Here is a 25,457-nt window from a genome sequence, read left to right on the forward strand (position 1 = left end):
GCTATAGACCATCAATAGGGTAAATTATTAATATAGTATAATACACTATTCAGTGCATAAGAAGACCAATATGTACATATATGCCCAGGGTAGTGCTAGGTTTTTCTGCTACTCCCCCAGACTCCCGGACTTGCTCCAATGCTCTGGAATGGAGCCCACATCTGAAATAAAAACATTTAGCTCAGGCAGGATGGCCCTACTGCCACATCTAATGGCTTACTGTGATCGCTGGTCTTGGATATGCTGGAATTATGATGCACATTACACTTTGTATGACACATATTAAAGATGGTTAAGTGCTAATTATTCATAGACTGGCCACACTCACTCTAAAATCAAGCATTTGGAAACCCCCCTCTAAAAATCCTGCGTTTGCCACTGGTCCTACTGAAAAAAAGAAAGGACCTTACACAAACTATTCCCTCAAAGTTTCAGCACACACTTCTTTAGAATGCCATTGTATAATGCACCATTAAACTATCCCTTTCACTGGAACTAAGAGGCCGGGACGTGAAGCATTTTCCCGGCAGCTGCAAAACCCAGATAAGTTCGTCTGACTGCCAGATAGTGAGACATGATTCGCCACTCCAGAGAACACGTTTCCATTGCTCCAAAGACCAATGGGAATATGCTTTACACCACTCCAGCAGACGTTGGGCATGGCCCATGGCGATCTGAGAATTGTGGGTTGCTGCTCGGCCATGAAAATGCCAATCGAGAATCCTCCAGTGGTAGTTTGGAACTCAGAAGCAATTGTTGAAGCCAGGAACAGATTATTTTGACGCTCTTCAGCACTCAGCGTTTCTGCCCTGGAGTAAACTCACTTTCCAGCTGAGCTGTTGCTGCTCCTAGACTGTTCCACTTCAAAACAGCAGTACTTACGATGATTGGGGCAGCTCTAGCAAATCAGAAATTTGTCAAAATGACTTGTTGGAAAGGTGGCATCCTACGTGTTTAAAGTCACTGAGAACGACCCAATCTACTGCTAATATTTGACTATGGACTTTGAATGGATATAGGTTTAATTTTGCTTACCTGTTAGCAATGGGTGTGTGTATTTAAAAGCAGTATCCACACTCTTTGACCATGTAATGTAGTGTAACGTCAGGGCCGTAGCTAGGGTAGTGCAGACTGTGCCATCGCACATGGCACCACAGGTCAGGGGGCGCTATTTGGGCCTGTCAAATTTCTGTTTATTATCATTCTTGCTTGAAGCTTCCTCTTATTTCATCCCCAGCATCTCCTGGCCTCTCCTATCTCTTCCCTGACCCTTCCCCATGAAGCCATGGCCCTTTTTTGGGTGCATTATGTCCCTTTAAAAAATGAGGGGGGCGCCAATGCTCTTTCTGGCACAGGGCACCAAAAAGTCTAGTTACGGCTCTGTGTAATGTGTGTGTGTGTGTGTGTATATATATATATTATATATATTCATTCATTGATAAGATAGTGTTATATCAGTGATAGCATACTCCCAACTGTAAATGTTAGATATTACCTGTCCCCTTAGATTATCCTGCTCAGTATTAAAATTTATATTGCCATAACATTATGGATGGGGATGACGCACGTAAGGCTAATTCCACTGACATTCACACATTGCTCCTTCATTTAACCTCATTGAATCACCCTGCTACTAAATAGCCATCAAAATACCATAATTGGTATTTCAAAGTTATTTTCTTAATTTTTGTTACTCTTCTTTTCTTGGATCTCTTATTTTCTCGATATATATTTGTAGGAGAGACCTGTCTCTCTCAACTTTGTATTACTAATGTGTATGCCTGTACTTCGTTGTACATTGTAATGTGCCTCCATGTTTCTTCGTAGCCCCTCCTCTTCTCCAATTTCTGTATGGCCCATCCTTATTTTGAGATCAAACTTTAATAACAAGCTAATGAAGAAAAAAATAAATAAATAATAGTGCCACAGAACTCCCAAGGGGCTCAGGTATTTTTATAATTTATATTAAAGGGGTACATTACCTCATATATAATGTAAAGAGTCAGAGAAAGGGTGTGAAGCCTTGGACATTTATTCACAAAACACTTTAAAATTAATTTAAACCATTTATTTTTGCACTAGTAAATATTTTCAAACACAACATAAAAGCAAATGTCAGAATTTAAGCGCCACAAAAAAACAGAACCAATAGCAAAGTGACACTGTTTATGCAATATTTAAAAAGTCAATTTCTAAAAATAAAAAAATAAAAATTAACAAACTAACTCATAAGTTGGCTACAGTGCATCAGGGCCCATCATTTATGTGACTTTTGCCTGAAAGATGTTTTTACTATTACCAATACGAGGATATTCATAGTTGTTAGATATAAATACAGCCCATCAGATTTAACTGCACACTGACTGCAAATCCCATTGTTAATTCAGAGAAATACATTATAAATAAATACATAACCGCACATGGACTGTATCAAATTGTCTTATATAAGAAAAAAACTACACAAAGAGAAAAATAGTGAAATATGCTTATTTACAGGTGTGACAGCTTAAGTCTGCTTTTTTGTTTTTCAGTTAATTATTCCATTTAAAATAAATTGTAGAACATAAAGAAATGTCTATTTGTAAGGACTCCTCTCTTTGCAAGTGTGACAATCTTATTAGTATCATTATAAATACACTATCTTGTCAGGTCTAGATAATAATACGGGGCATAGACATTAGAATCGTATTTTTTTTTAAAGATGTGTAAATATTTTATTAAAGACTAATTGTCCAATGTACATGTCATAAGTTAGAACATAAAACTGCCTTGGAATTTTTTTTTTTTTTAAATATTAAATGTTTAAAAACTTTGGCTACCATATAATTATTTGTGATGCGTACTGAATGTAAATTCATGCACATGTTAAATTATCTTTGAATTATTGGAACAAGCAGATTGTACATATAACGGAAAGAGTTACAACAACCCTCATATCCCCCTAAACATATAAAATTCCCTCTCTAAATTGGGGGGGAAAAAAACAGATATAACCTAATGTATCCAATTATTTAATATAATAGACATTTACACTTCTGCTAAATATTGAACAGAAAAGCTGCATGTGGTTTAAACAATTTGTAAATTACAATAAGTACCCCTGCTTTTATGGTGTGAATTTATTTGTTCATATCTTTTTGTAATGTAAAAATAATATGTTTATGGCAAAGTAAACAAAACAAATGTTTCAATTAATTAAGTGCAACACCTGTCTACAAAGCAGGGTCAAATTTCTGTTGAGTAGAAGAAACCCCCTGCAATGTTCAAAAGCTGTATAACACCTCTCAACAAGTCTGTTTTACGGGCCGGTATTATTTTCACACTGCTCCGACAAAGCTTCAGAAGCTTCATAGCCATCTCTGAAGACACAGGTTCATGCGGACACCTACAGCCTACACACTGACCAGCGTAAAAGTAAAAATGTGCATCTTTGTGTCTCCGGCAGGCAGAATCAGGTCACCATTGCCGAGGTTCAGGCTTTCTAAAAATCCTTTCCGTAGAAGAGCACAATAAAAACAATAATTTTTTTTTTAAAGACATTTATTGACTTTTTACTCTTTTTTTTTTTCCCATAAATTCCAAATGGCACATAAAGAAAAAACAAAACAAAAACACACATTTCACTTGAAACAGCCATCCGTTATTACAAAATAGATTTATTGGTCTCCATAAAATACTGTATATACAGACAAAAAAAAAAGTATGGAAGCAAAAACATTGGCTCAAGATACTTTCTTTTTGCTTCTTCCTTTCTCGCCATCCCAAAGATGAACAATGTTAAAGTAGGTGAAAAATCCCAAAAAGTGGGCACAGGAGATGCAGGAGATCAGCATCGGGAACAGGTCAGGAAGCCTGGGGGGTGGGCGTAAGATACAGCTCCCGATGGTCAAAGCGACCATCACCAACATGGACATGAAGAACTGTGAAGATACAAACCAAGAATAGATCAAGTTCTAGAGGCCGAATTGGTCGGGAGGAAAATCCCCGTTGAGCAAACAACTAATTATCTTGCACCAACAAAACACCTGTCCTGAAAGGGTTAAATCCAAAGCATTTACACATCACACATACTTTTGATTTAAATATATAGCACTCAAGAGGCAGATTTAGCCGTCTCATGTGTGTTCTCCAATGACCTCCAGGCATTTCACACATCATCCAAGAAGCATTTCAGGGGCCAAGATGATTTACCGAAGCATCTTCTCTTGCAAGATCACTCGATCTTAGACACCGCTGGGAGGTTTTACAGTACAAGCGAAATGTAGAGCAATTGATATCTAATAATCCAATAGGCTATACATGTGCAGTATACACATTACATACAGAGAAAAGCAACTACAGCAATTCTCCAATTACAGAAGGGCATTTGTGTGCAGTAAACCATACAGACCCGAGATGTTCCGTACAGAACACCCTATTTAGCTGCATATTGTAATTGGACATAAATGAGGGCCATGTTGTTTATATACCAAGGTAAAGCGAGATTCCACCACTAAGCTCCAAGACAACAAACAGTGCTGGCAGAGGTCACAGGTGGTGTAACATTTGCTCATTTTTCCAAGTAATACATTTGAATGAAGTTTCAACCATTGTTTTATTGAGGAAGCAGAGATCTCTACAACACATATATTATGGCTTTTAAGATGCATTAAACTAGGTTGTAAAAAAACCTTTATGATATGCTCCCTATCCTATCAGGACACCGCTGCATGTGGCAGTGATGTCCCCAGCAGCACAGAGTATATCAGGAGATGAGTGATGTGTCAGTGAGGACAGGACTACATGTGACAGGGGCAGTGACATGATGTGAGGAGGGGAATGGAGGCAGGAGGAAGCCACAGACTGATGGTTATATAGTGGGAGGAGCAGGGTCCCCCAGCAGCACAGAGTATATCAGGAGATGAGTGATGTGTTAGGGAGGACAGGGCTGCATGTGACGGGCAGTGACATGATGTGAGGAGTAAAATGGGTGCAGCAGGAAGCCACAGACAGAGTTATATAGTGGGAGACACAGGGTCCCCCACAGCAGCACAGAGTATGTATGTATATATATATATATATATATATATATATATTAAAAAAAAAAAAAAAAAAGGAGTTTTGAACTAAAGTTCCCCCTCTATATAATGAGGCAACTGACGCTCTTTTTGGCCGAAGCATGCGAGAGAGTAGCAGGAGCGCTGGGCGCTAAACAAATAGTCATGTACATGGTAATTATGTCCTCAAGTTGCCAACCAAATCGCTCACCGCAGGGGGCCCAGGAACAAGGCAACGTTTTTCTATATTTAACCATCGTTTATTCCTCCCTACATTAAATTCATTGCCCAAATACAAAAACGTCTTCTTACAACTAGAATAAATAGTCTGAGAAATAAAAGTTGGGGTACGGATGTGTTTTGTTCGTGTTGGTTGTGAATGAAAAAAAATAAAAAATAAAATCAATAAACATTATCTTGAAATAAAAGGGACCTGACAGTTTTAGTATAAAAAGATCTATTATAATAATCAGACTAGGGCTGTCATGTCTTTCACATGCGCAATGAGAGCCGGGGCAAGGGTGCCCCCAGCGTCAACCACTGCTGGCGACGGAGACATGACAGTCCAAGAGAATACCACCCGCCACAGGGTAAGTATAGAGGGGGATGAGGGTGGAACTGGGCCCCATCGTGCAAGGAATCCAAAACTATTAGTTTGAAATACAGATGTGTCCTTATTCAGGTTTGCTGCCGCCGCACGCCATGTCCCGTGGGACTCTGCTCGCGCGTCTTTTTCCACCGAAAATGCGTCTAATGGTGCGTACACACGGTATGATTTAAATGAACGATATTAACCAAGTCGTTCATCATTAAATAGTTCATTTTTATGCTACCAGCGATCGACCGACGATGCTCGTTTCCGCATGGACGATAACGATATCATTAATCGACTATGCATGCAGGCCAACCTGGACAATATCTATCAGTGCCTGCAGGAGGGAATGGTCGTGGGTGATATTGTTGGGTGTGTGGATGAACAATATCATTCATCCGACACACCGTGAAATTCAAGGGAGATCGTTCAGCGATATCGATCGCTGAACAGATCGTCCCGTGTGTGTGCAGCTTAAGTCACAATATGACGCGACTAGGAGGCGCCAGCAGACACTGCGGATTAATTTGATATGCGACACTTGTATATCTGAGTGCGAATGAGTCTCTGCATCTGTATACGAAGTGCTACAATGTACCGGTCGCAGCTTTTTATTATTTTTTAGTTAAAAGTTCTGTTGTGGCTCATATACAGACTCAGGAGCACACAGATATACAGGTGTCACATATCACATTACTCAGCACAGTCTCCCATATACAGACTCAGGAGCACACAGATATACAGGTGTCACATATCACATTACTCAGCGCAGTCTCCCATATACAGACTCAGGAGCACACAGATATACAGGTGTCACATATCACATTACTCAGCACAGTCTCCTATATACAGACTCAGGAGCACACAGATATACAGGTGTCACATTACTCAGCGCAGTCTCCCATATACAGACTCAGGAGCACACAGATATACAGGTGTCACATATCACATTACTCAGCGCAGTCTCCCATATACAGACTCAGGAGCACACAGATATACAGGTGTCACATATCACATTACTCAGCACAGTCTCCCATATACAGACTCAGGAGCACACATATATACAGGTGTCACATATCACATTACTCATTACTGTCTCCCATATACAGACTCAGGAGCACACAGATATACAGCTGTCACATATCACATTACTCAGCGCAGTCAGACTCAGGAGCACACAGATATACAGGTGTCACATATCACATTACTCAGCGCAGTCTACATATACAGACTCAGGAGCACACAGATATACAGGTGTCACATATCACATTACTCATCGCAGTCTCCCATATACAGACTCAGGAGCACACAGATATACAGGTGTCACATTACTCAGCGCAGTCTCCCATATACAGACTCAGGAGCACACAGATATACAGGTGTCACATATCACATTACTCAGCGCAGTCTCCCATATACAGACTCAGGAGCACACAGATATACAGGTGTCACATATCACATTACTCAGCACAGTCTCCTATATACAGACTCAGGAGCACACAGATATACAGGTGTCACATTACTCAGCGCAGTCTCCCATATACAGACTCAGGCGCACACAGATATACAGGTGTCACATTACTCAGCGCAGTCTCCCATATACAGACTCAGGAGCACACAGATATACAGGTGTCACATATCACATTACTCAGCGCAGTCTCCATATACAGACTCAGGAGCACACAGATATACAGGTATCACATATCACATTACTCAGCGCAGTCTCCCATATACAGACTCAGGAGCACACAGATATACAGGTGTCACATATCACATTACTCAGCGCAGTCTCCCATATACAGACTCAGGAGCACACAGATATACAGGTGTCACATATCACATTACTCAGCACAGTCTCCCATATACAGACTCAGGGGCACATAGATATACAGGTATCACATATCACATTACTCAGCGCAGTCTCCCATATACAGACTCAGGAGCACACAGATATACAGGTGTCACATATCACATTACACAGCACAGTCTCCATATACAGACTCAGGAGCACACAGATATACAGGTGTCACATATCACATTACTCAGCACAGTCTCCTATATACAGACACAGGAGCACACAGATATACAGGTGTCACATATCACATTACACAGCACAGTCTCCATATACAGACTCAGGAGCACACAGATATACAGGTGTCACATATCACATTACACAGCACAGTCTCCTATATACAGACTCAGGAGCACACAGATATACAGGTGTCACATATCACATTACTCAGCGCAGTCTCCCATATACAGACTCAGGAGCACACCGATATACAGGTGTCACATATCACATTACTCAGTGCAGTCTCCTATATACAGACTCAGGAGCACACAGATATACAGGTGTCACATATCACATTACTCAGCACAGTCTCCCATATACAGACTCAGGAGCACACAGATATACAGGTGTCACATATCACATTACTCAGCACAGTCTCCCATATACAGACACAGGAGCACACAGATATACAGGTGTCACATATAAAACATTACTCAGCGCAGTCAGACTCAGGAGCACACAGATATACAGGTGTCACATATCACATTACTCAGCGCAGTCTCCCATATACAGACTCAGGAGCACATAGATATACAGGTATCACATATCACATTACTCAGCGCAGTCTCCCATATACAGACTCAGGAGCACACAGATATACAGGTGTCACATATCACATTACTCAGCGCAGTCTCCATATACAGACTCAGGAGCACACAGATATACAGGTGTCACATATCACATTACTCAGCACAGTCTCCTATATACAGACACAGGAGCACACAGATATACAGGTGTCACATATCACATTACACAGCACAGTCTCCATATACAGACTCAGGAGCACACAGATATACAGGTGTCACATATCACATTACACAGCACAGTCTCCTATATACAGACTCAGGAGCACACAGATATACAGGTGTCACATATCACATTACTCAGCGCAGTCTCCCATATACAGACTCAGGAGCACACCGATATACAGGTGTCACATATCACATTACTCAGCGCAGTCTCCCATATACAGACTCAGGAGCACACAGATATACAGGTGTCACATATCACATTACTCAGTGCAGTCTCCTATATACAGACTCAGGAGCACACAGATATACAGGTGTCACATATCACATTACTCAGCGCAGTCTCCTATATACAGACTCAGGAGCACACAGATATACAGGTGTCACATATCACATTACTCAGCGCAGTCTCCCATATACAGACTCAGGAGCACACAGATATACAGGTGTCACATATCACATTACTCAGCGCAGTCTCCTATATACAGACTCAGGAGCACACAGATATACAGGTGTCACATATCACATTACTCAGCGCAGTCAGACTCAGGAGCACACAGATATACAGGTGTCACATATCACATTACTCAGCGCAGTCTCCATATACAGACTCAGGAGCACACAGATATACAGGTGTCACATATCACATTACTCAGCGCAGTCTCCTATATACAGACTCAGGAGCACACAGATATACAGGTGTCACATTACTCAGCGCAGTCTCCCATATACAGACTCAGGAGCACACAGATATACAGGTGTCACATATCACATTACTCAGCACAGTCTCCCATATACAGACTCAGGAGCACACAGATATACAGGTGTCACATATCACATTACTCAGCGCAGTCTCCCATATACAGACTCAGGAGCACACAGATATACAGGTGTCACATATCACATTACTCAGCACAGTCTCCTGGTACTTCCAAAATGTATGGCATTGCGACGTAAGATGCATTTTCAATGAAAATATTATGTCCGACGTTAGCAGAGGCTCACTCACACAGGCGAGTCGCACTGCGTGGTGTATTAAGGCTAGATGTATGTGGACACATCTGTAAATGGGAGAGATTTCCTTTAAGCCTATTACTGAGTGCTGGAACAATATGGGGAATGAGACTGATCTAGGAATACTCACCAGAAGTTTTATCAGAGTTTCAGGAATACTAAACCAGGACAGGTGTCTCCTTACAGCAAGGCAGAATGGTCTCAGCTTTAGGGAATCCTCTGAGGTCCTCTCGTGGAAAGACAGGAGAGCCGTGGTCACCAGGAGGAATGCCATCGTAGTAATAACATACGCCATTATCAGCCCGTCCTTGCGTAGGAGCGGCAGCATACTGGGAGACGGGGAAACTGCACACTTAGTACTCAGGAGAATATTTAATACATTCTATTCATGCTCAAAACTGTACCCGTACCTGAATGTGGATGTAAGCAGAAACCAGGTCGCCATCATCGGAAGATCATTGATTAGTAGACAGACTGGCCTGTAATTAGAAACAATCCTTAGGTCACATCCTATCGCGGTCTGTATCACTTAGCACAATTCTGAGTGTCACGCCAGACCGAATGTGGCTGCATCTAGCGATATATTTAACAACTTGTGCAGGTACCTAGCACGGGATAGGTGCAAATGGCCATTGCGTTGATGCGTAGGACTTAGAATAAGGGCGTATAGGCGCATTAGATTTCCATTTGCAGCGGGCATGTGGGATGACGTTCGCATTATGGCGGCTCTGAGTTAGTCATCATAGGCTGGTTTACGTCTACAAGACGAGATTCCTCAAAGGGGTTGTACAGGCTCTCAACCAATCATATGTCCCTCTTTGCAGCAATGAATTTCTCCCTCCACCCACGGAAGCTTCTTTCTAATGATCCCCAACTGGGAGGGTGTATAACCCCTTAAGATAAGTCCTGAAACTTGTTACGTGATGCGGTCATAATAACGTCCGCCGAAATGCCGACGGTAAGTACTGGGGTTAGGATGCGGCATGGGAGGTTAGGTTTAGGCATTAGGGGGTGCGGGGGGGTTAGGTTTAGGCAGCGGGGATGGAGGGTTAGGGAGAGGGCTAGGATACTGACCGACAAGTGTCCGTAACCTACCTCTATCGGGATGCCAGCATCTGGATTCTGATCGCTGGCATCCCGTACCCAACCACGTGTTACTACTTCTAGTGTTGACTATTTAAGAACACCCATTATTATATAGAATTCTGCAGGATCCTTAGACCTTTCAGTAACTCCAGTCATAATTGTACAATGTTTATAGTACAACAATCTTAACATGTGGTAATGAGTTGTGCAGAAATATTATATGTATTCTAATTAATTTTGTCATCGGTTGTGATGACACCTGTGAAGGTTTCAGTCACACCAAGCAGCCTAGGAACAGTGACCCGAATATCCAGTATAGTCCTCGTGTAACAGGTTTACACCTCAGTAACAGGTTTACACCACCAACAGCCCCCTGTGGCTCACTATAAACCCTCCGACATCACCCCTTCCCCCTGCAAATGCAACTTCATTTATTATTGCGGTTACCTGGGCTTAATTCATTCAGGTTTTTAAAGACCTTTCACATCAATTAATGAACTAAAGGAATCAATCACAGATAATAGCAGCGGGAAATGTAGAGAAGAACACTTTGTACCGATTGGAAACGGTCACGCCATCAGGTGCTGTGTGGGCTACAAATGTTGGCACTTGTAGTTCCACAAAATCTAGACAACCACAGAAAACACCAAAACATAACAGCTTTTTTCCCTTTTAAGATACCTCGTCCCAATTTCCTCGGCAGAATGGAGCCCTAGGTGTCACTTCCTACTCTCTGTGTAATTTGTGTGTCAGTAGCTGGTGTTACTAACCCCTTTGTGGTAATCTGGATCATGAAGTGTTGTGTAAACAGGGCAATCTGCAGCCAGTTACAGACAATTACTAGGGAATTACTAGAGATTAGGCCGTTCACATCTCATTGATAACCAGTCAATGAAACTCAGCAGTAGGCTGCTAGAAAAGCACAATTACTTCTCTCTCAGTATTCTACGGATTTGAATACGAAACCTCTGCAGTGTATAACGTTAAGGGGGGTATCCACTAGACGATAAAGTTGAACGATGATAAAATCGTTCGATAATCGGTCAAACATCGTTTGCAAATCGTGCAGTAATGGTTTCTAACGATGTAGGATGCGCGCTCCCGCTGGTCGTTTGATCGTCTCCTCCATCGAGTGAACATGCAGGTCAATTTCACTTGATTGCTTACAAATCGCTTACACATCGTTTACGCTGAATGATCAAACGATGAACCACTATCTGCCCACTATAGCTGAAAGCTCTCAATCACAGATTAAAACAACATAGTTTATCGTTAGATCTTTTACAAATCTTTTACAAATTGTTCAGAGTGGAAGATCAAATTTCAAGGGAAACTTCAAGGGAAAATCGTTAAGAGGTTGGACAGGGATAAAATAGTCTAGTGGATGCCCCCCATTAGTGGGAAACATTAACTTCCCACCAATTCACAGACCTCAATGGAGGCACGAGGCACTGGTTCCCAGCAAATGAATAGGCTGCATTATCATGAGGCAGATTTAGACCACATAACGGCGGCCTCCAAATGCAATTTCTGAAACCCCTGAAAACAAAATAGGCTCGTGGCAAAGGACGGCGTGGTAAGTATACTAAATCAATAATGTAACACATGAATCCTAATGCGGACACACTCCCAGCGAGAGAAACTACTTACAAGGAGACCAGAAGAATGGACTTCTCGTGAACTTGAAAGGAGAACAAAAAGAAGGACAAAGCGCAGTTCACCTTGGGAAAAGAACAAAGCAACGCGGTTAGCGCATGTACTACCTCGCCACAAGGCCATAGACACAAGAGGCTCATCTGTGAACATTGTGTCTAGGTGCAAAACATGTTCTAACTGCAGTAACCAATCAGACACTTGCTTTGTTGGGCCAACTTGCACAAGACCAAATAAAAGCTCATTGCCGAATGGTTGCTGTGGTTCAGTGCTAATCTTGTACCTAAACGCAATAAATGAGCCACAGAGAGTGCATTGACTACAATCATTACCAGACACAAACCATATATATGGGGTTTATTTACTAAGCAGCGAAAGCCTCTGCTTCCCGGTGTGTTTAAGCACCAAATATAAAATGGCGGCTTTAGCAAGCTGCCGCTTAGTAAGTAAACCCCATCGGGTCCCATATAATTTCTCATACTATATTCGACTTTGTCACTATACATGGCTCATCTCTATACAATAGGAAGACAAACCGTGACTAAAACGGATGCTATGAAAATACACACCCCTTATAAGCCACATCATCCGTAGAGCAATGCGCTACCTAACCCTGCTCTATACTTGTCTGACGCTATACACAGTCCTGAGAATCTGCCTGTAATACAACATTGAATGGCTTGTTTGAAAAGACAGTAAGTTCAAACCATAATATTTAATGTACATTAATCGTTCTCTTGTGAGGTGTAACATTCCCTGCACACATGACGACCCCCCCATCCCCCGCCCCGCACACCTCCTCTCCATTGGCTCTTTAGGTCTGCAGTGCAGACTCAATCATCAGGTAACTTTAGGGGTGTCCTGGACAATGGGCTTACCCGGTTCTGTGGTGTGAGGGCGATTGCCCCAAGCAACAACCCCAAATCACATTGACACAAATGTTAGGGGAGGGGCAAACAAAACTCAATCTTCACGTATATATTGGCACTCACCAAAGCCAGTTTAAACCCTTTGAAAATCGGCTGTGCGGTCAGTCTGGCGCAGGTTGGTAGAACTCCGAGCAGTGTACAAGCGAAACTAAGTGCAGCAAAATAAATCAATATTATTAAATGCTTGGTGTGGGAGCCAGTTGCTGATGTATTAAACGTGCGTACACAAATACAATTTAAATGCATATGGAAAAAAAAAAAAAATTACTTTCACTTAAAACTAGAAAAATGAAACGGATATGGGCGTTTTTTTTTAGCATGCCAACTGGGCAGCAACCGCGCGAATGAACACAAGAGATCAGTCTTATTGGAGTGTGGCGGACGTGTAGACATTTTTGCTTCCTATTCCGAGTCATGCGACTGCTGAGGGCACGCCTGCTTCTGACATATCTCTTGCACTCAGCATTATGTGCGACAAGTGACAACACTAATGATAACGGACGCCACTTTGGACGGGAAAAAAAAACAATCAAAACAGCGGGCGGTGCGACAATACTGCATATAGTCACATTGGCGTACTGTTAGCAAGATATATGCAGCCCGACTCTGGTCAAATAAACTTGAAACTAAACAATTTACCTGAGTTGTAGTTGAATCTCTTCTGATAAAATGCTCTTTATCTTGAAAAGGACACTCAGACTGCACCAAATATTAGCGACTTTATCCTAAAAGAAAACAGAGTAACACTACAAGTGATCAGTGCCTCAATATGTCCCTATATTTTAGTTAATAAAAATTCATTCCTCATGGATATTTGTTTTGACAAAATAATTGTCAGCCCATCCGTCCGTCCCCAAACTTGCGTGGATACAGTGGCCTAAGTTCCTCCCAGACGCAAGTTATCATTTAGTGCCTCCCTATCCACCACATTTACAGCCCTAAATGGGGTGAATATATTGTGGGTGATGGAGGAGGCGCCTCCATTGTCTCCCATACTTCTGCCCCTGCGTGGATAACAGGTACACTGTGCAGGAGCTACGATGTGTGACAAACTTGCGAACATTTACAGAAAGGGTTTTACACCAGCAATTTAGGCCGCCTTCATTTTAACCGCTCGGGTCTGAGGTGAAGTCCTGCGTAACTGGTATCCTGTCTCTCCCTCGGCAGTTAGCGGGTTAACAAGTAATAAATCGAGAACGCTAAGGACGCTAACAGTTGTGCTAGGATCGCTTTCAGAATTAAATTGGTAACCACAGCAATCGTGTCCGTGAAACCCATCCGTCAGACAGCTGCTGGACTCACAGCTGTGCGGGGAACACGGGGACTGTCCTCTGCTCCCATATACTGCAAGCTGTAGACACAGCACAAGGCACGTACATGGAAAATTAACATTTCCATATACAGACTCATTGTATATAAATGTGCGCAGAAAAATATACTTGCTCTCATGCCGTCAACAGCGCCAATACAAAATAGTTTCATATTTTCAATACATTATAATATATATTTATATATATATATATATATATATATATATATATATATTTTTTTTTTTTGTAATGCCTTTGTGTCTGCACACTTGTATGTATTTTTTAGAATACTCTTTCTGGGTCCATATGTGTTTTTATGTAACTTATATGTTATTAGTTGTTTCCCCTTCCAGATGTTGTACACGGCCAAGGTGACCGCTTTCAGCGTGGACCGCAAGCCGATGGGTTGCCTAGCAACGCCGGCTCCTGGGACCCGGAGGCGTGTCACTTGACGGCGCCCGTGTACCCGTCGCTCGGAGGAAGACGGTAGGGGCTGATTTACCAGTCATGGAAGGTATTTAGCGGGGGGTAAGTGTACACAGTCAGTTGTATGTACGTTGTTGTGGTATGTCCTGAAACGTTGATGATTATGTGAATACGCTTCTTTTTGGCATTGCTTATGGTGCCCCTTGAGCTCCGTTTTTTTTGTTTGGAGATTATACTACTATAATGATACAGGCACCGGTACCAGACGTCTATGTGTAAAACAGAGCCGGCTGATTTGGCTTTAGGTCCAGAGCGTCTCTCTCATAAATAAAGCAACTGGGAGTGACAGAACTACAACGCCAGCTTACACTGATCAAGTCGGTGTGCGACATCTGTACAACCGATTCTGAATCTGTATAATAAGGGCTCCGAAGCAAGCGGCCGCGGCTTTTCTCCACGTCAGGTTCCGTTGTGCTTCATCTGTAGAGACGTGCAGTCAGGGAGGCAGAGCCTCCCCTATCAGGGTGTGGTATGATTTACCGCCGGACTTGGAATCCCGACATGGGCCAAAATCCTGATCGTCCCTAAGGTAGTATTCACTAACCTAATTCCCACCCCTAACCCTCCTTAGGGGTGCCTAACCCTAATCCTAATTCCCCGCCGCCTAAACCTAAGTCCCCCCCGGGGGTGTGCTTAACCCTAAGTCCCCCCCTCCCCCGGGGATGCCTAACCCCCCTTCCCCTAGCCTAACAATAACCTCCCGGGGGATGCCTAACCCAACCCTCCCTCTCCTCCTAGCCTAACACTAACCTCCCGGGGGGGTGCCTAACCCCCCCCTCCCCCGGGAACCCTAAACCTAACCCCCCCTGCGCACTGCTATCCACGCTCGGCACCCCTTTGATCGGTATCCCGGACGCCGGTCACCCGGCGTCGGTAAAATGACAGGAGTCTAGATTTAGACGCCTGTCATTTAACTCTCGCCGGGATTAAGCAGTCGGGAAGCCGGCCGTCGGAATTAGGTCCGCCTGCTTCCCAACTGCATACCCCCTATCGTACTCCATGTCCTGCTACAGAGATTTGATATAAACCCTGTGTCTATATACATGTGTGCCTCCCCAGCTATTGACCTCACCGCACGTCACTATTCATCTGTCACTTTGTACATGTGTAAAACCAATTCCTTTGGCCGTTAAAGCCGCAGCCCAGCGTTTCTGGCACACAGAGTAACTTTTCGCTGTGTCGAGACTAAGACGCAAAATTAAATTAAAAAAAAAAATTAAAAAAAAGAAGATACTGTACGCACTACTCCTTTAGGAGGCTGGGCGTCTTGCGCTATATGGCGTACAGACAATCAGCTAGTGAGGACACATCTGTGCGTGCAGATTGTAGTCTGGGGTACAGGAGTAGACTTAAAGCGATCTGCCCGCTGTTTACGCCGTGCCTGCTCAGACCAAGCTCTCCCTAGAACATTACCGCAAGAGAAAGCGGATTTGCAGCCAATACTGAGGGGAGAGAGAAATAATTAAATTGCAAATCAATTTTTCTGGAAAATAATTACAGCATTAAAGCAGCAGAATGATTTCTATAAAAAATAATGATGGCTTTAAAAGGCAAACAATTAGCGTAGGGCCATTACAGGGCTAAGGAATGAGAGCGCACAACGCGTCGTACGTTTATGAGGCTGCTCTGGCACATGCACTTACTATGGAATCTATTACAGGGGAAAAAGGGTCTGAGCGAAGCGCGGTTTTAATAATACAATATTGTACAACCTCCTGGCACAAGTCTAAACCGAAGACTGGCAGAGCGAGAGCTGTCCAATAAGCCGGCTCTGGTTACTAGTCCCGGTGCGTGTGTGTAAGTGAGTCCTGGAGCTCGGCACAAACTCCCTAAAGGTCACTGGCGAGTGATTCTAGTGCATGTGAAGAACAACAGAGACCCCTTCACAGACCTCAAAGAGGCCGCGGCCCACAGGGAAAAGTCTTCTGAGGACTTGAAAGATTTGCTCAATGTCTGTCAGGAAAGGGATCCAACAAAGGACGAAGGCGGCGATTACAGTCACTGCGATCTTCAGGAGGAGAAGGAACCTGTGGAAACAGAACACGGACTGGCTGAGATAAGTCACAGGGAGAAAAAAACAAAAACATTTCGTCATTTAAAAAAAACTTCTGTTTGTGAGAGTTCCAGTGACCACTCGTGTCACGGTGTTGGGGTTAAACGGATGGGTAGCAGGCAGCAGCTTTAGGGGCATTTATAAAGTGGCCGAAAAAAAACAAAAACAATGGAGTAAGAACTGGTTGTATTTGAGAATCTGGTACAATGGCGATATGGTAACGTGGAGCTCATTCAGACCCGCTCGCTCATCTGCGCTCTCTCGCAGCCGTCAGGGGGCGGATATGCAAATTCCGCGTTCGCACGGCCTGACTTAAGGACGCCCTCAATGTCTTTAGCATGCGGCGGCGGCAAAGCAAGCTGGTCTAATGCCGCCCCCTTTACCTTCGCAGCAGACGTCATCTCCAGGTAGTATATTAAACCATCGGTACCATCGAGAACCATCGGAGGCATACCCTACTGCAAGCACTGCGAGTGCTGCAGTAAAAAAAAAAAAAAAAAAGATAAGAAAAGAGCCAGGTGACGTGTACAGTGAAGCTACACTTTAATCATGCACACCGTTAACGCCATTTTGACGCTTAGACACGCCTGCGTCCGCAGCACCGCTCCCCCGTTTACAAGCACCTTCCCCCATCACCACACACAAACGGCGCATTCTGACACTCAAAGTAGTGGGTCGTCTGTGTACTCCGGGCGATAGCTTCCCGATCGCAAAGACTGGCTCGCGCATGCGCATATTGACGCATACACAGACGAGCGACAGTCAGCCACAGCGTGCGATCGCTGTGTTGTGTCCGGGTCTGAATCGCCCCCGTGTCCGTAGAATTTTAAAAACTGCTGTGAACAATATTTACCTCAAATTTGGCAGCACAATTGTGCTTATTTTTGAAATTTGGCTCTGAAGGGTAGATTTACTAGCAACCAATCAGATTCTAGCTATTATCTTCTAGAATGTGCTAAATAAATGTTAAGTAGAATCCGATTGGTTGTCGTGGGCAACATCATGCTTCTAAAAACCCTTCAGTATATATACACCTCTTAGCATTCCCAGTTCTACCCTAACCACACCGCACAGGAGAATAAATGGATTGTCGCTCTATTCGTAGACCGTTAAGTCTGTGAAATGTGGCTCTACAAATAGAATACAACGAGAGACACAAGACAGTGTCCCTGGAAGGCCGCACCTCTGTAAAAAAACAAAAACCTTTAATGGTGCGAAATTTACCACAGATTCACTCATCTCTAATTGCCGTTACCATCGTATGAGGATTGGACAGTTGCCGATGAAATGGGACACCCACGATTCTTACCAGATCTATCATGAATCAGTGAGATCATTGGTTCTCTGAGTTTCCAGGCTGAAAACTGGTCACTACAAAATGGCTGCCGCCACCGTTTGCAGGAGTTATAACAGCCAATGTGATTGGTTGGTATAGGTTACATCACATGTACACTTGCACTATGAACCTTATTGTTACATAATTCAGGGAAAAGTGCATTAACGGGGGGGGGGACAAAAGTAAGTAAAACATCCTTTAGTGATGAGAAGATGGAAAAAACACTTTCAGGTACACTAATGTTAATGCAAATACTGTGACCATGTGATATTACCAGATATGGAAGCAAAACCTCAATTCTAAGGTTACTTACCCCCAGCCAGTGATTCCCTTCTTGATGCACTTTCCCAGGAGATAGCAGAAGAACGGTAGCGAGTGGTAAAGCTCCATTTGTTTGTAATTAAGTGCAAAGCAAAACGCCATTGACCCCAAGGCATCCCAGCCACGCGAGAGCGCCACGATTCCCCACAGGGCGAAGCCGAGACTCACAGAATTGTATGTGTGCCTCTGTTAAGTGTAATACTGTTCTGTGTACTGAATTCTTGTTGTTGGGAAAAACAAATGCCTGCAAGGGTTATTACAGTGATTTCTCTGTCATGGTGAATGCGAACATTGTACGAGTGATCAAAAACATACAAGTACTGTACAACAAACAGTGGCTACATAAGGCTCTGTAATTTATGGTCACGGGCAGTGTCTGTTTATAGCATCACTCAAGATACAGACCCAGCAATGCAGAACACTGTATATCCGAGATCGGAAGCCTGTTGTACAACTAGAGGTCTCAGCAGAGGCTGGCAGGTCATTCTGGGACTTGCAGTCCCATAACACGAGAGCCACAAGCCGTCTAAGACTACTCTATGCTGTCCTCTTTATAATACCTTAATATATCAAAGGAGAGGAGATAAAACTGTTAGGCCACAGCATTTCACGTTACGTCGGCGGAATTTGATATAAAAGGTTGTGCTTGGAATTTTTACAACACGATGAACCTAAGAAAGGAAAAAGAAAAACACTAGACACAACCGAGATTCCCCGATGCGTCCCTTTGCCACCAGCCAATCACAAGTGGCTTTCTGACGCCGGCCTCTTGCCTCTGTAGTTATATAGGGTCGGACTTTTCATAAACTGTGTGATTCCGACAATCTCGGCTGCAGATTTAAAGTGTCATTAATTTAAAGTGTAAAACCAGGCTGGTATTGCCATTAAAATCATTGCAGATGTAAATCTGCCCCATTTACACCCCCGCAGATCAACAGAAAAGAAAATGTTTATATTTAATAATATGGTGAAAAACGGTGATGGGCCGTTATCATTTTAATGGTTATTTTTTACTATACCTTCTCATGCAGTTGTGTGAATTATTAACATGGCTTACAATCAAAGCCCCCCCCCCCCTGTTCCTCCCCCTAGTAATGGGGGATATCCAGGGGTTGGCATAATGGAGGCCATAAATCTAGCAGGGCGAATCCCCAATGCCGATCCGCGGACTCCGATGATTGTCAAAAAATTTTTTTTTTTTAAAATCACTGAAATCAATTCTGATCATTTTCGGGTCAGAATTGGCTAATTAAGATCGTCCAAGTTGAAATTTGCCGATCACCCTGCCCAGGCATCGGGGAATTGGCCCAATGTATGGTCAACTTTAGTTGGACAAGAACCAACCTTCAGCCAATCGGAGCATTGGACAGTTTAAAAAATACAAATATCAGCCCTAGGTGAAAAGGAAAGACGTGTGTAACTCAGCTCTATATACAATGTATATGTATATATCCCATGCACATTAGTAAAATAAAATCACACCTGGCACATGTACATAAGTAAATCATTCGCAATAAACTCAAAGTGATAAAGGATACTGGAAATGCCCGTAGTCTATGAGGATAAGACCGGGATACAGCAGAATGCAGAAGAGGGCCAGCGCCTAAAAATTATTAAATTAAAATCAGAAAAGAAAAATGACAATTTTTTGGAATCACGGATTCTGGTGGGAACCTATAGGTGAGTTATTACCGTGTAATAGGGCATTGCTCTACCAGAGTGCACTTCACATAGAATCTAAACACAGTGCTCATTCTAGCACCGTGCACTTGTCACAACCCGTGCGGTTCCCCTTTCCTGTCTGGGTTGTCGCTCTCTGCTCTGGTGCTTCTAGCACACACTGGTCTGTATCTCAGCAGTTTGTTGCATTAGCCGAGTGTGCTAGAAGCACCAGAGCAGAGAGCGACACCCCAGGCAGGAAAGCAGAACTACACAAGTTGCGTTAGGTGCAGGGTGCTAGAATGAACACTGTAACATGAAAGTATAATGTATCATACAACGACTATATAGTACAGCAGCAGTTTGTATATACTGCGGAAGGCACACGGGTTGCATATTCCTGCTTGCCACTTACTTTCCTTTTGGAAGCTGTATCTTGCAGACCGGAACAGTACAGGATAACTGCTGGGATGTATACTATCAAATCGGCAACTAATACTACAAGACACAGACACATATCCATTATTATTGTTATCGTATCAACATAACTATTCATCGCACATCTCATAGTGACGACAGGATTTAATGGAAAAGTATCGCTCTGTTCAAAACGGACGTACAACTTATAAGATGCGATTTAATTCTCCAAGAGTCACCTTGGGGGTTACAAAAGAGCTCATTTAGGCCAAAAACTATATTTCATCTGAAGTAATTACCCGGAGTACTCAGCTAACAGGCTGCAGCAGGGAGACCTGTCAGGTTATTCATAAAACCATGACGGATAGGACAATTCCTTCACAATAAATCAAGTGTACTCCCTTGTCTGAGAAGCTATTGTTGGGTTGAAGTGTTCCTACTTAACCAATCGTCATAAAAAAATGCAGCCTGTCAATTCGCTAGTCAATGAGGAGCTTTGTGCCTCATACCTCAGTGATCCCTCTCGTTCCTAATGAACCCTATGAGCAGATTGTGATTACAGAATAAATAGATACTAGTTTACCCCATAGCATGGCAGCCCCCACTGTTTGTAGGTGACAAATGCACTTTACATTTTTCCACGATAAACTGAACACCAGGGGGCACTACTGCAGCGGAACGGATGATATAATGGTACCTTTCAGCGAAACAGCGGAAATTATTTATCTCCAAGTGTTTATTTCACAAAGGACATTTTGTTGAGCGGACCCCAACAAATTATTTTTGGGAAACTGGAAAGGGAACACTGCTGTGCTAAGTAGCACGATTCCGAACATTGCAATGCAAAACTGTCACATTTGCATATCCCCTCCCACATTTCACACACGGGTCTTAAAGCTGCTTCGGAAATTTGTTCATGGGGGATAATTCGTGGAATTGCACAAATTGTACTTTATATCATGTCGGTTCTGAACAAATAGCTCTATCACAAGGTCCAACTTAAATTGATTATCAATTAAATGTTAATGTGTTCTGTGAGGATGAGCTGGAACCTCCTTCGCTGGTGTAAGAACACAAACTGTAACATTTATCTATTCTGAACTGTTGAAAAGTTTCGGGGGAAAGTCATTAGACAGCGCTCTACAAAGGCACCTACCGGTCGCACGCATGAAGAGCTTGTGATGGAGGCTCTCATATCCCCTGGAGGAAAACAGTGCCACCCAGTCTGGATTGATCATGTGAGCGCTGCAATAGAGAATGCAAAATGTATAATGTTCAGCTATACTCTCACCCAGGTCTCCAGCAGTTCACAGTATGCAGCGTTAGACAGGGGCTTACTCCAAAGCTCCGACGCTGGGTACGCACTGAATGATATATTGTTGGTACAGCTGTGTACACACAATATATCTGTGAACAACGTCTTTCACAGATATATCGTTTCGGCCGCGCTAGATGCAATATATTGTGCAGATATATCGTCCACGTCTGCTTGTGTGTACACGTGATCAAACGAACGACACATATGCTGGACACAGGAACCAGCGCTAATTACATCACATCTGGTTCTCCTGGCCAGGTAAATCGTGCAGCCGATTGGTAAGTGTGTATGCACAATGTTATTTGTGCCTAACCCTTACCAAAACGTTAGGTCGGACGGACGATCAGCCGTTCCAGTGTGTACCCCTCATTAGTGTACCACGGAGGTGAGTTACCTTCCTTGATAAAAGTAATCTGAAAGCTGCCTTGCAAACACGAACGTAAACACCACAATGCCAGGTTACCGGTTTCCCAAAAACGAGAAACCTTTTTTTATGCAAACGCCACTGCGCAGAAAGGGCATGGGCTGGGAGCGTACGCTGCCCCCTATACCTTGCGCTGTCACCCACCTCACAGGGGCGCTCTAGAGCCGTCTCTGTGACTCTAATACATCTAAGAACTCTTTGGGGGACAATAATGATGGATTGCTCCTATGCAGAGAGTTATATTTTATAGCCATCAGCTGATCATTTTGAGCCATCCGTTATAGCATCATTTATTATGTATCAAACTGACACATTAAATATGTTTTTGTTCTATACCGATCTGCGCTTATCTATTATTTATATTTTTTTGTGGCACCTGGGTAATTACCCCCACATCGCTGTATATTTCTTTGTAACCTTAGCGCCAACCCTGCAGGTGAAACAGAACTTCGAGAGCTACCTGCGCCAGAGGTATGGCGCCATTCTGACGCACTTACTGGACTTGCCATGTTCTGCCAGCCCCAGTTTGTACATTTTTGTCGATACCCATTGAGAATACACCGTTACTCCATAGCAAGAGGGGTCCAATCTACGGCTGGTTAGCGCAAGTTCAAATGCAAGTTATGCAAGAGATGCATCAAACCTTATAAAGAATGGACCAGTGGTGAAGTTGCCTATAAGCAACCAACCAGCTTATACCCATCATTGTATAAAATGTGCTTGATAAATGCTATCTAGAAGCTGAATGATTGCTATAGCAACCTCTCCACTCCTAGGCGTATATTTACTAAAGTGCGAGTTTATAGAAGTGGAGATGTTGCCCATAGCAACCAATCAAATTCTACTTATTTCTCTAGCACCTTCGAGAATAGCTAGAATCAGATTGGTTGCTATGGGCAACACCTCCACTTCTGTACACCCGCAGTTTAGTAAATATACCCCCTAACGTTTCATACATTTCCCCCGTGACACTACGTGTAATGTGATGGAGTCCTGCGGCGTATAACAGCCATACAAAAGTGTTTAACAACTGTAATACTCACACGTAGCCACACAGGAGGCTGTGATAGGCTGTCAGAGGGGGATAGTCCAGACCCCAGTACAGGAGATCATTGTCAGTGGAATTAAAGTACCTGCGTATGCAAAAAAACAGTTAGTATTAGAAGTTCTCTGAACAACCCCAACATGAAGTAATATCGAGTCAGAACTCTAGTAGTAAAGGAGCACTAATGACAATGCACCAATAAACTGTACATAAAAGCTATAAGACACACATCCCAGGTCTACAATGTATTGGCGACACTCTACAAACCATTGCTCCACTGGCAGATTAACCGTCACTTCTTGCCAATGTCTCTGGGCCTCATAGTCCCCAAACATGGGTGGTTTTCTGGCTCCTATATAAATAATGACAGAACAGACAGGTAAATAAGGCACACTTCATATGCCCCATCGCAGAAAACGATACTTAGACAACAAACATTTAAAGGAGATATTTTCAATCCTAAACACGGATACATTTGTAGTAAGCGATGGCAAAGCCGCTGTACAAAAGTTTCTGACATCAGAGAAAATTCAGAGCCTTTCTTACCTCCGGCCCGGGGTCACCCCAATAAGGAGGGTTTGTGTCAGTCCAGTGCTGCCATCCTCTCTCCTGCCTTATTTACACAGACCACGGTGTAGTAATTCATAGGAATAACAGAAGGGCATAACCACGCTGAAGTTTGGAGATGGACCCCTTTGTAGGAGAGAGGGTCACAGGACTGGACCGTTTCAGCCTTTGGGGAGACCTACAAGATCAGGGGTTACACCAAACAATAAAACTGTATTTACTTTTCTATTGGCCAATTCAACAAAGAACTGAACTTTTTGGCTGCAGGTGGAGCTATCCTTAAATTATAAATCTTAACTAAGGTTTAATTCCAAAGACCATACAGAGAACAAGGGCCATCAGTTGTGAATGGAAATTATATATTTTACAGTGAGGGAAAAAAAAAAAATCTGTGAGCCCTCATGTAATGTAAATACCCCCCTCTCTTTTTTGATATTTAAATGATCTCATCCTCCAATACGAGATTATGTTTCTGCATGTTGGTGTACCAATGGGCCATAATCCGTACTCAAGGTATAATGTGTGTTGGAAACGGCAGAAATAATTACTTATATTGATGTGACAGCAAGATAGGCTCAGCGGCACAAATGATAATATTTTTACAGTCCACGCACAGGCCATACAAAGCGACTGTTACATTCTTACTGGGGTCTAGTGTTCCGGCATACAGAGGGACTGTGACATTCTTACTGGGGTCTAGTGTTCCCCCATACAGAGCCACTGAGTGACTAACATTCTTACTGGGGTCTAGTGTTCCCCCTTACAGATGGACTGTTACATTCTAATTGGGGTCTAGTGTTCCCCCATATAGAGGAACTGTTACATTCTAATTGGGGTCTAGTGTTCCCCCATACAGATGGACTGTTACATTCTTACTAGGGTCTAGTGTTCCGCCATACAGAGCCACTGAGCGACTAACATTTTTACTGGGGTCTAGTGTTCCGGCATACAGAGGGACTGTTACATTCTTACTGGGGGTCTAGTGCTCAGCCATACAGAGCCACTGAACGACTAACATTCTTACTGGGGTCTAGTGTTCCCCCATACAAAGGGACTGTTACATTCTTACTGGGGTCTAGTGTTCCGGCATACAGAGGGATTGTTACATTCTTATTGGGGTCTAGTGTTCAGCCATACAGAGCCACTGAACGACTAACATTCTTACTGGGGTCTAGTGTTCCGCGATACAGAGGGACTGTTACATGCTTATGGGGGTCTAGTGTTCCGCCATACAATGCAGGTTTCCAACAGAATGAATTTCTGCCCTGGAGGTAAATATACTCTATAGCATCACATATAACCAGCGAGAGTCTAATCTTTAAAGCTCCCATGCCCTACCACAGCAAATATAAGGTATTTAAATTGCGGGGACTGCAATCAATGACAGCAAG

The 25,457-nt window shown here is 43.1% G+C and overlaps 1 protein-coding gene across 1 annotated transcript in view; it reads right to left on the minus strand.

Moving 5' to 3' along the window:
- Positions 1-2,090: 2,090 nt before the first annotated feature.
- The window catches only part of ALG6 (ALG6 alpha-1,3-glucosyltransferase), a 30,367-nt gene continuing 7,000 nt past the window's right edge, over positions 2,091-25,457 (minus strand). The window contains exons 2-14 of the mRNA XM_088447844.1: positions 23,767-23,851; positions 23,498-23,587; positions 21,869-21,957; positions 20,711-20,793; positions 20,175-20,239; positions 18,629-18,814; positions 16,818-16,953; positions 13,770-13,855; positions 13,194-13,278; positions 12,199-12,269; positions 9,873-9,941; positions 9,593-9,791; positions 2,091-3,920 (exon numbers count right to left, since the gene is read on the minus strand). Coding sequence (XP_088303970.1) covers positions 3,723-3,920; positions 9,593-9,791; positions 9,873-9,941; positions 12,199-12,269; positions 13,194-13,278; positions 13,770-13,855; positions 16,818-16,953; positions 18,629-18,814; positions 20,175-20,239; positions 20,711-20,793; positions 21,869-21,957; positions 23,498-23,587; positions 23,767-23,851 — 1,442 coding nt within the window. The 3' untranslated portion in view covers positions 2,091-3,722. The remainder of the gene's footprint in view (positions 3,921-9,592; positions 9,792-9,872; positions 9,942-12,198; positions 12,270-13,193; positions 13,279-13,769; positions 13,856-16,817; positions 16,954-18,628; positions 18,815-20,174; positions 20,240-20,710; positions 20,794-21,868; positions 21,958-23,497; positions 23,588-23,766; positions 23,852-25,457) is intronic.

The sequence above is a fragment of the Taudactylus pleione genome, unplaced genomic scaffold (assembly GCF_031769625.1).
Source record: "Taudactylus pleione unplaced genomic scaffold, aTauple2 ptg000442l, whole genome shotgun sequence".
In the NCBI taxonomy this organism is placed as follows: domain Eukaryota; kingdom Metazoa; phylum Chordata; class Amphibia; order Anura; family Myobatrachidae; genus Taudactylus; species Taudactylus pleione.